The 12,246-nt window shown below is 40.3% G+C and overlaps 1 protein-coding gene across 1 annotated transcript in view; it reads right to left on the reverse strand.

The window, feature by feature from the left end:
* Window positions 1-12,246, reverse strand: part of hydin (HYDIN axonemal central pair apparatus protein) — a 112,438-nt gene that overhangs the window by 35,118 nt on the left and 65,074 nt on the right. Inside the window, exons 52-59 of the mRNA XM_061969863.2 lie at window positions 7,247-7,366; window positions 7,010-7,169; window positions 6,753-6,925; window positions 6,419-6,617; window positions 6,240-6,333; window positions 6,011-6,104; window positions 5,722-5,890; window positions 3,745-3,827 (exon numbers count right to left, since the gene is read on the reverse strand). Of these exons, the coding sequence (XP_061825847.2) occupies window positions 3,745-3,827; window positions 5,722-5,890; window positions 6,011-6,104; window positions 6,240-6,333; window positions 6,419-6,617; window positions 6,753-6,925; window positions 7,010-7,169; window positions 7,247-7,366 (1,092 nt within the window). The remainder of the gene's footprint in view (window positions 1-3,744; window positions 3,828-5,721; window positions 5,891-6,010; window positions 6,105-6,239; window positions 6,334-6,418; window positions 6,618-6,752; window positions 6,926-7,009; window positions 7,170-7,246; window positions 7,367-12,246) is intronic.

A 12,246-nucleotide genomic window follows, 5' to 3' on the forward strand; every position in this document is an offset into this window, starting at 1 on the left:
ATACAGTGCATCCGAAAAGTGTTTACAGCGCTTCACGTGTTCTACATGTTCTTATGTTACAGCTTAATTCCAAAATCATTTTGTCCTCGAAATTTTACAGACAATACGCCATGATGACAATGTAATAAAAGTTTTTTATATTTGATTTGCAAAGTGATTAAAAATAAAACAATACAAATCACACATGTACATAATTATTTACAGCCTTTTCTCAATACTTTGTTGATGCACCTTTGGCAGCAACAACATTTTGAAGTCTTTTTGAATACGATGCCACTAGCTTGGCTCACTAATCTTTGGGTAATTTTGCCCATTCCTCTTTAAAGCACCTCTCAATCTCTGTCAGTTTATATGGTAAACTATGGTTTTCATTCAGAATTTCTCTGTGCATTGCTGCATTCATAAGTCCCTCTATCCTGCTGCTGAAAAACATCCCCACAGCATGATGCTGCCACCAACATGCTTCATTGTAGGGATTGTATTGACCTGGTGATGAGCGGTGCCAGTTTCCTCTGAACAAGATGTCTAGGTTTCACCCCAAAGAGATTAATCTTTGTCTCATCAGACCAGATATTTTTTTCTCATGGTCTGAGCGTCTTTCAGGTGCATTTTGGCAAACTTTTTACCAGTGTTGGGACTAACGCGTTACTCTGTAACGCCGTTAGATTCGGCGGTAACTAGTAATCTAACGCGTTATTTTTTTATATTCAGTAATTCAGTTACCGTTACTACATGATGCGTTACTGCGTTATTTTACGTTACTTTTTTTGTAGTATAAAGTGTGTTTTATCGGAGGGCTGCTGTGTCATCGTTCTGATTCTTCTTGTGTCACAAGCCGGAGAAGAGAGAGAGACACGCGCTCTGTGTGTGAGTGTGAGTGTGAGTGTGTGGAGGGAGGAGAGGGGGGAGGGGGGCGTGTCTGATCATGGCGGAGCCAGAAGTCGAGTTTGCTAACATGGAGATATTTTTACTACTTTTCTTTTGTCGAGCACAAAGAAAATAACAATTTAGTTAAATGTAAATTGTGCTTTGGATCAAAGATCCCATCTACTGCCCAAAACAGCAATTCAAATCTGCTGAAACAAGCTACATAGCAACATGCTTCGACAAAGCTAGTAAAGAGAGACAGAGACTCCAATGACACTTCACCACGTAAGGATTAACTCTGCCTCTGCTCATCTTTCAGAACTGAAGGTACACACACTCTGTCAATCATAAAGAGGGATGCTAGTGGGCCAGGCCAATCTTTCCTTATCTCTAAACTAAAACTGGGGAAATGTGTAGAGTGTTCTGGGCTTCAGACATGATTTTGTGTCAGAATTTCTTGAGGAAAAAATGCCTGGTTAGGCTTTGTGTATGTAGTGTGTGCCTTTCTTGCTTTACAGCTATGCTGTTATTATGCTGTTTGTTACTTATGTATGTTATGTTGCAGCTATTTAAAATAGTTTTGTCAATTTGTTCTGGCCAGAAACAAATTGGCCTTTGTAACATATCTTTGTCTTTGTGTGTTGTATGTCGACCACATTGCTTAGCAGAGTTCAGTGATACAAATGTATGTCAAGTTGATCAATCGATTGTATTATTCTCCAGTGCAATAACAGTACTGAAATAAAGGCTAAAAGGGCATTAATTGGAGCTTTAAAAAAAAAAGAAGAAAAAAAGAAGTAACTAAATAGTTACTTTTCACAGTAACACATTACTTTTTGGTGTAAGTAACTGAGTTAGTAACTGAGTTACTTTTGAAATGAAGTAACTAGTAACTATAACTAGTTACTGTTTTTCAGTAACTAACCCAACACTGCTTTTTACCTTCTTTTACTATTCCCCCTGGCCTCTATATCACCAGATTGGTGGTTTGTTGAAGATATGGTTGTCCTTCTGGAAGGTTCTCCTCTCTCCACTGAGGAATGCTGTAGCTCTGACAGAGTGACCATCGATTTCTTGGCCACCTCCTTGACTAGACTCAGACGAATGAAGCAATGTACAGGGACATTCTGGATGAAAACCAACGTTTCCATAGGCGCCAATCTCGTGGGTGCTTCGGCGCCAGATCACCCACGGACAATGCTGTGCACCCTCGTGGGATTGATGGCAAATTCTTTCTCACCACCAAGCAAAAACCGCGCATGCTCAGAAAAGTAGCGTCAGATTTACCGCCCGTTCGAGCACCCACTGGCAGAAATGTATATCGCCGCCTATGAACGCTTCCCATCCAACCTGATGGTGCTTGAGACGTGCTGCAAAGAGAAATGGGCAAAACTGCCCAAAGATAGGTGTCCCAAGCTTGAAAGATAGGTGTCCCAAGCTTGTGTTCAAAAAGACTTGAGGCAGTATTTGCTGCCAAAGATGCATAATCAAAGTATTGAGCAAAAGCTGTGTATACTTATGGACACATTATTTTTTTTAATTGTTTAAATTATAAATTAATTTACAAGATATTTATTGTCTATAGAATTCTGGGGACACAAATTTATTTATACATTTGTTTACAATAAGGCTGTAACACAACTAAATGTGGAAAAAGTGAAGCGTTGAGAACAATGTTCCCTATAATTTTTCATGTGTGTGAGCAAACGCAAAAGCTCCCTGAGCATTCAGTGGAGCCCATGTGAGCAACATCAGACGTGCACACTGTGGTTACACCAGCAGCACACCTGTCCCAAACCTGACTAAATAACAAGTTCAATCTCCATCTATCCATCCATTTTATACCGCTTGTCCCTTTCGGGGTTGCGGGGGGTGCTGGAGCATATCTCAGCTGCATTCGGGCGGAAGGCGGGGTACAAACTGGACAAGTCGCCAATCTCATCGCAGGGCCAACACAGATAGACAGACAACATTCTCTTATTATTATAATCAAATGACAGCAGTCATTTCCATGAGATGATTTTCTAATAAAGTGTTTAGGCCCACTTACATTGACAATAACAAAAAATATTGTTTTTCATGAACTGTGTACTTGTATTGTTTGTCTGGGTGGAGGTCCTGCTTTGGAAATAATGTGTACCCCTTTCAGACATTGCATTTAGTTCCCATTAAAACATTCACATGTTGCACAATGAGATGTAAGTACATTCCTGCAACTTCCTGTTTGTAAAAAATATATTTTTAGTAGTATTTATTTAATATACTAACAGCATTTCATAATTAATATTTATAAATTAAGATTCCTAATAAATGACACTAGAATAAGCACACATTTGATTGGTAAATCATAGTGTAACGACCTGGAATGACACTTTATGTGTGGTGTTGGAGTTGTCCGACTTTTTGTGTGGCTGTAAACGCATCACTGGCTAAGTGCCATAGTGCATGTGTTGGCGCAAGTGAGAAAGAGGGAGCTGCTGCTGTTGATATAACAAAGTTGCTTTTGGTCTGGTTTGTACTGCAGAAAATGGACACTTTTGCTAGATATATATTTTTTTACTAATGTTTTGGTGATGTGTTTATGGCCGACAATAAAGAGTTTTGCTCAGTAAAGTGATCGATGGAATTCATGTTCTCAAAGCGTCTCGACAGACGTTACAATATTTGAACAATGATGACGAAAACGGTTTTCTCTGTCGTGTCCGTGTGTCGAAAATTGTTATGCGCTTAGTTTTTAATTTGATTTTGTGCGTGGCATAGATTTGCCGCGCGCAGAGGATGCTTGAGCAGTGCGCAATTGCACAGGCGCGCACCTTAGAGGGAACGTTGGTTGTGAATCATTTCCGAATGCACTGTATATAAAAACACAAGTCAAACCTGGAGAAGACAGCATGGACTGAAACATTGATGGGCAGAATGGCAACGACATGCCCTCCTTCCCCAATGCTGGGTTCAATCACCTGCAGTAAACAGTCATATTATGAGTTCACATAGTTTTCAAGTTATTTATAATTTGAGTATAAATATGAACAAACAAAAAGCATATTGTGTCAATGTGATTTTTCTGTTTTCTTTGTGACATAGATAAGTGAAAAATACATTAATAAGTATAAAAAGCTCATTTCAGACCATCATTGCAGTTAACTCAACACTCAACTGTTTGTCAAGTGTAGAGAAATTGATGCATCTCATACTTTTAAAACACAATTTGAACAATCTCTTTCATTTCTCCTTCAAATCAATGTCTCCTCTATATCAGCCAAATCCTCAAAATATGCTGATCATCCAGTAAATGTCATCCACCTTTGTCACAATTTAAATCATTCTCCTCTGCAGAACACCTTATGCACTTATTTTTCACCGTCAGAATTCCTTAAAGGAGACCTATGACGAATTTAGTCTATTTTGACTTATAAATGGTGTTACAATGTTGGATACTTGTGTTGAACAATGCCAAAGCATCAGATCATAAGTTTCATTCAATTGGGCATGTGCTTGCACGCAGTTTTGGATGCCTCTGTTTGAGGGATTTTAGAAAATGTTTAACTGTAGGGAATCAGTGACATCACACAATGTACTTATGTGGGCATTTTTGCACATATTGGGTCAGAGTCTCTTCCCTTTTTGCTGAGCCCACAAAGCAGGGACAGTTGCCGCTTGAACTTATGTGTATTCCTTCTCGCTTTATGTCCCGCTTAATCTGTCTATGAAATTAATAATATAAAAAATTTATTTATGTGTTTATTTGTCCAAAATATGTGGACCTCAACAAAATTGGATTAGCTGTCTCTACAACTTTGAGGAAACTTCAAGAAAAAAATAGGAGTACGTATTATTTTCCTCTAATCTTTGCATACACACTGAAGTGCAACATCAACTGATGTAAATACTGGTAAAATCAGTTTTTTTATATGCAGCAATAGAGTCTGTATTCATCGGAGAGTGGGCAGGTGAGTCGTGTTGTGACCGGGTGAATCTGTATATCAATTATGAAGTTTATTTTCGCACGTGTCTGAAAAAAATAGCAGTGACGTCCGTCTTCAAGATATACACTTAACCAATGTACATCGTCAAAAGATAAAGCGATACTTTTGGAAAAGGTGGAGTCTGGTTTCATTTGTAATCTAAGAATGCCTCCACATAAGAACATCTTGCTGACACATGCAGAAGGTGGGTTATGAACTTGACTGTGGAGAAAAAATGTACACCAAAGCATATATCCAATACAGATTACCATAGGTGCCCTTGGATAAACTACATAACACCCAAGACTCAGCTGCATGCTTGCTTATTGACACTTAGTACAACTTTGCTTTTCCCTAGTAAAGACAGAATTAACTTCAAGATACTACATACACACCAGACACAAAGCCCTCAATAACATGCCCCCCTAAATAAGTGACCTCCACAATCACGTCCCTTCCAGATCTGTCAATGTACACCTTGTGCAAACACTTAAGAACAAGTACCACATCAGGGGGCACATGGCCTTTTCTGCTACACCCCCATTGCTTTGAAACTCCTTAGGATATAAACATATTGCACTCTATATATCCTCTCCATCAAAACTGCAACTCTCAACACCCTCCTCATCAGACATTGGCTGCCTTTCTCCAGCTTCTAGTTAATTGTCCCTAACCCTGCTTCCACTGTTCTTAAACAACCTATTTGTACACATTTCTATCTTTACGTACCTGCTTGAGGTAAGTATTTTAAACTCACTGTTTACAATCTTTAAAGGCAAAGAAAACCCCAATATACTGTAAATGTGATCATATGCGTTATTTTAATTTGTTGGTTTGGACTTTGCATCACGTCTAAAATTGTACAGTACAGTGTTGTATGCAACTATACCTGACATGATAGGGCAGTTTTGTCTCTGATTGAGATTTCCTGCTGGGGACTGCAAAGGATCTGAATCGATGTGTACTTTTTGCGAGGCAATAAGGTACCACTTGAGGGGGACACCTTGAAAGCAGAGATCATATCTGTTTTGCCAAGGTTTTTCTCCACAACTAAAATCCTTGGAAAAGCAAAGACAAAGTCACCCACAAGAATTGTTTCATACAGTAGTAATGCAAATACGCTTTCAGTATGGGAATCAAAATGGTAGAAATACGGATTTTGAAATAATGATACTTACTTGTATGCAAATTCATATTTTCCTTGGTTTTTCAGTTTGATGGTACGCTCAACCTCTTCAAAGACTTTGATAGTTCCAAAGTCCAGACAGTGATCTGCCATATATTGATATTGTTTAAGTATAGTATGTAAGTTTAAATGTAGCAAACATAAACAGTCATTGGCCTGTCATTTCTATACGAGAGCAAGCAAGTGCTTTTGAATAAAGTGTAAGCTATTCATAGGCATACCTGGTGTGATGTCCATGGCTATATCAAAGGCTTCTGCAGAAACCTGTATTTTTTCAGTGTATAAGATGCCTAAAATATTTTCTACATCTAAAACCTGAAGGAAAAAAACAGGACAGACGGATCAGGAACATCATTCTGGTCAATGTCCTGACACATACTTATCATGTACTGTAGTTTACCTCAAAGCGTAAATGCTTTTTGTAAGTGTTGGGTTTTTTGGCCATGAAATGCATGGTTATGAGAAGGGACGATTGTTCTGGGATGATACTGTGATCCTGAGACAAACTAAACTCATCACCGAGCTCCTCCATGCCCTGCAATCTCCAAGATATTGGCAGCGGTGTCCTGTTATGGATCTTCAGACTTCGACTCTCCTGTCTAGAGTGACAAAAACATTGCATGAAAAAGACCCTGTAATACACCTAAGATAAATCAGATATATTTTATGTATAAAGGTGATTCATTATGTGTACAACTTGGCTGACATATACTTATGTGTTCAAATTCTGGCACCTGTGAAGTAAAACCCTGTTGAAATTCAGGCGCTTGCTTTCTAGCTCCAGCTCTGGTCGCACTCCCAAGCAGCACAATGAAATGATGAAAACCTCTGGATTGTCCCTGACACAGCAAACAATGTTGTCCTTGACTTCACCCGCAGTCGTTGGGTAAGCCCACACTGTCAAATACTTGCAAGGAGGGATGATATCACAGGAAAATGGTGTTAATACAATTGTCTCTTGAATATAACAATGTTGGTAAGAGACAGTCACCTGTTCCTGGTCAGGTTGCAGGGTCATGATCGGAGGATCCAGCATATATGTGGTGGCCTGAGTGTCATTCTGGAAATTAAACTGAACTTCAGTCTCAAGTCCTGAGTTATTTTTGATGACCAGTCTCTCAGTGTTCTCTGAATACCGATTATCCTTGAACCTGCACTCCACAGAAACAGCTATGTAACAAATGTAAAGAAAACAACAACACCATGTCATTCGCATTTTCCTCGTCACCTGTCTCTGGTTTTGCTACAAAGCAATGGACCAAAGTCATAGAATCCAGGATTGACAACATAGGTCTTCTGAAGCCCTGTGGTGAATTTTGGCACTTCTTGACAATAGGGAAAAAGAATCCTGGGGGGTAAAAACAATATATTAGAAAAGGCTATAACCGTAGAGGCTCTTTTTACATATTTAAATAAATATTTTGATTGGATTTCAAATGAGAATTTGATTGGTTGGTTGGTTGAAGTTTATTTTGAATATGTACAGTTTCAGTATAATACAACACATTATTTTTTATTTTTTTTTACATATTTTCATTTCCTTTTACATGTCCAAAAATGGACACCAACACCACCAATAAAAGATACTATAGCTTTGTGATCAGGTGTCAATACTTTAGCTGATCTCGTTAGTAAATTTGTAACCTTTGGAAAGAATGTATGGGTATGATTTATTGCTTTAGACATGTTTAACAAGTACATTAAGAGAAACCATGTGATTACATTGGCACTATTCAACATATCTGAAAAGGAGTAAGAAGAATCAAATGCTTCCTTCATTCACACCATAACATTTACATGTTTACATGTTTTTTAGTTTCTGTGTGATAGAAAGGAAGGTGTTAGAAAAAAATGAATACATCTAATTAAGTAATAAAAAGGCACATTGAGACTGCAAAAACTGTGCTGACTTAATGCAGTGGTTCCGGCCATCCCTTTCCAGGTGCCCTGCTCAGTGGGGTCCCCGCGCATCCCCTGCCACGATCTGTTGTGGCGCCTCAGTGTCCCATGTGATGGTGCTGCGCGGGGACAAGCTGCTGGGGTAGTGGCCTTATGTGTCTGTCACAATCTCCCTTTTTTTTCTTTGCTTGAACGGTTGCTGGGCACCACATCTTCATCATTGGGGTCCCTTTGGGTTGGGGCTGGTGGTTTCCCTGCCCAAGTGCTGGGCGATCCTGCTGCGGCCGTCTTGGGTGGGGTGGTCCGGGGCGGGCTCCTCTGTGCTCTCCTGTGGCAGGGGTTGGGCTTGTTGGCCTGGTTGCTTTGTTGTTGGCCTGCCTGCCTGCGTGGTGCTAGTGGTCTCTTGTTCTCGGGCCGCCGCACCTCCTGTTTCGGGTGGAGTTTTCTGTGGCTAGGGCCGAGCTTTGACTCCCACACATACTGGGAGACAAATATACTGCACATACAAACGTACATGCATACATACAAACGTACACACACAGAGACGTATATTCCTACATACACACATACGTACATACGCACGCACATACATACACACACACACACACACACACACACACAGTACCCAGGTGCATGTCTTTGGAGGTGGGAGGAAGCTAGAATACCCAGAGGGAACCCACTGTCCTGTTTGAATACAGCAACTTGTGTCTTTCTTTGTGTGATAGCCTGAAAAATGGAACATTAGGTCTTTTGGGTCGTCAAGTTGTGAAACTAACTGAACAATGTGCCGGGGACATCAATTCAAGTGCACTGCACAGATATCTTAGCTTAGTAAATTGGCAGGCCAGCTCGCCCATGCTGTAGTGGTAGAGCAAGCGGTCTTGCTGCTGCGCTACCGTCTTTAATAGTAACAGTAATACAGTACAGTATTTGTAATTTCAAATGATTAGCTTTGACCTACTTACTGTGGCATATACAGTATGTCCGGATGGTGAGCCTGCAGTCCATACGTCTTCTCTTTTTTCCAGGTGTAAAATACATATTGTATTGAGGGCGTGTAACAATACAGTCGGGTTGCAACAACATGAACATTTCATATCACGGTTATTATGACCAAAATCATCATGGTTATCATGATTACTGTGATATTGTTGAATGTGCTCAAAAACTTTTGACAAAGTTATATTTTTAATCATAACTGAAATAAATAGACACACTGTTAGAAAAGCCACTACTTTGCATGTCTTTTGTTTATTTTGCTTCACTGATAGTGTTTTAGTCTCTGCACTTTATCAGTTTTAATGACTAATAGATTTCGTCTCTGTCAACATTTTTGTCTCGTTTTGTCAATTATTTTTGCCATTTGCATTTGTTGTGATTTCTTATCGTCCTATTAGTCATGGGAAAATAGGTCGTTAACAATAACATTTTTTGTCAACAAAATGAACACAGTTTTGCGGCAAACACTAAATATGTCCATTTAACAAAATGAAATACAAATAGGGCAACAAGAGAAATATCCCACACTTCTCTTTTGTAAAGTAAATCACATGTGGCGATCTTCATGAACAATATGATTTGCAGACAGAAGTCTGTCTTGTAAAGTTTTTAGTAACCATGACTCATCCTGACTGGGGCAGCCTATTAGCCCAGATATGTCCAACTCTTTTATTGGTGGTGATTAGAATAAAACATGTTGCGTGATCTGAGCTCCTCCGGTCACAAGCCATGAGTGAGGTTTGCCCTCCTTAGCCTGGAGCTGGTTGAGGGGCCCGGCTCCTCTATGTCCACGCTCAGGGTAGGTCCCCGCGCTGCCCTCCCAGACACACCCGTGTACGTTAGTAAACCTCACTTCCCCGATGACTGCTGCCAAAGTTAGCTAGCATGGGATTTTAGCTCGGTGGTCAGCGCGCTCGCTTCCCATGCAGAGGACCAAGGTTCGCGTCCCTGTACGGAATAGGATAAAGGCATGGGGCCGGAACACCTCTAGGTGGAAACGGTAAATACATTTTTCGTTTCAGCCTTTTATCCCCACATAAACGCCATTCTGGCTGGAATAAAATGAGAGGTTTTAAGAACGGGCTCCAGAGTGGGAAAGTCTGAGAACGCCGCCTTGTTGTGCGAACAAGGAAGCCGCCAGTAGAAGCCGAGAATGACGACACCGCCGCTGTCACGTGATCATTAAATGAGAGAAGACACGTGTTGTATATCGGTCGATCGTGTCACTCTCCCAGGACAGAGTGACTGTGTGCTGCGTGATGAGCCAAGAAGACGCCAAGAGGAATCGTCGAACAAAAAGCTTTATTTATTTCAGTGAATCTCAGACAGGAACTGCAGTTTCCAGGAGAAGGAATGGGCCGAATCTTTTCTCATGCCCTCTCGGACAACTGTTCTTAAATACCTTTTTACACAAAGACCCTTACTCTTTGTGGTTCTAGCCTTGGTGCCGGTCAGTCTGGCCAATCAATTTTTCCTTGACATTATTCCTCTGATCTGTTTGAGTCGGGTGACCTCCGACCCCTATCCTCTACCCCTATCTGTGGGCTTCCTACCAGATGTTGCTAATGTCTTCATTATCTCTCCTAAAATCCAACTGCTGCTGTCCTTTAAATTCACCAATGTCCTGGGGGTAAAGCCCCCACTCTCTGGAGTGCTTGTGATGGACATGTACACTTTTGCCCTGAGTAGAATAATCCTTCAAAAGATTCTGTGACCAAATACAAACACATGCTACTTCCAATCATATAAGAAAATTGTACTTGATATAATTCACTTCACACGCAACAGCTGTCAACAACAATGATGAACAACAAAGCTGTGGTTGTGATGTAGTTACTACTATTAGCACTGTGGCTACAAAACATCATCATCTATTAACTAGACATGCAGTACATACACATACGCAATAATATTAATACAGCCGTCATATTATATTAAATACTAACACGATGTCAAGCTTTATTGTCTCCTTTACTATTGTATACCACTGTGAAAATCATTGTTTTCCTGTTATATACTGTACTATATGTACTAGTGTCGTTTAACATTGTAACTTTCGTATATAGCTTTTGTTAGAAGTGTGGATTGAGAATGAGGTGATGTGGGTGAACGGTGTGTGTGTGATGCAGAGGTGTGGACTCGAGTCACATGACTTGGACTCGAGTCAGACTCGAGTCATGAATTTGATGACTTTAGACTCGACTTGACAAAATGTAAAAAGACTTGCAACTCGACTTAGACTTTAACATCAATGACTTGTGACTTCACTTGGACTTGAGCCTTTTGAATTGACATGACTTGACACGACTTGCTACTTTCCCCAAAACCCAAAGATGAAAAAGTTATTCGGGAGCGCTCCGTATTTTTCATTGTGTACTTGTCTATCAGCGTTGCGTGTGTCAGCTGGTGTGCTCTCAGTACAACAGCCAATCAAATTAGATCTACTTTGTTTTCATCACACAGCATTCATCCAATCAAATTGCAGGACAACCAACGAAGAAGACATGTCCAAACCACACGCCAGTGAACAAAAAATGATACCTAAAATAATTTTGTTTGGGTATAAAAATTACGAGGTGGTCAACACAAAACGGTTTGCAGTATGCAACACATGCGGTTCGAAAATTACTGATGGAGAGGCAACAACTTCCAACTTCGTCCGGCATTTGAAGTTGCACAAAGAACGGTAAGTTTTGAATGTAAGATAACGTTTATTGGCTAAGTAACGTGACTTTTATTTGCTGTGTAGTTAAATCAGTGAGGCTGTAAACTCACTGCTAACGTTATAACGTTATTGCAAACACGGGAATCTGTTGCAGTTCACTACCTTATTCATACTTTTTGTTCAGTGATTTTGTTTAAGCAGGGTTACGTTAGTCAATATATCACACGTAACGTTAGACGGCGGTCAGCAGCACTGCGTATTTTAGCCACCTAAAAAAAGACAAAAATAGTCAAATAAAGGTCAGTTAAAATGTATACTATATTATGAATATGTGTACCGTTTTAGCTAGCTTTCTGACATACTGTTGGTTGTTTACCTCAGTGGTCCCCAACCACCGGGCCGCGGCCCGGTACTGGTCCGTGGATCGATTGGTATCGGGCCGCACAAGAATTCTTTTTTTTTTATTTTTTTTTTATTAAATCAACATAAAAAACACAAGATACATTTACAAGTAGTGCACCAACCCAAAACAACTCTCTCCCCCCTTTTGTTCTGGGCATTGAACATGAAGACTCTTCCTTCACTGTTCCGAGTGGCCATGAGAGTCTTGGCAGTGCCTGCCTCCAGTGCTCCAGTGGAGCGAGTTTTCAGCCATGGTGGCATCA

The sequence above is a fragment of the Nerophis lumbriciformis genome, linkage group LG10 (assembly GCF_033978685.3).
Source record: "Nerophis lumbriciformis linkage group LG10, RoL_Nlum_v2.1, whole genome shotgun sequence".
NCBI lineage: Eukaryota > Metazoa > Chordata > Actinopteri > Syngnathiformes > Syngnathidae > Nerophis > Nerophis lumbriciformis.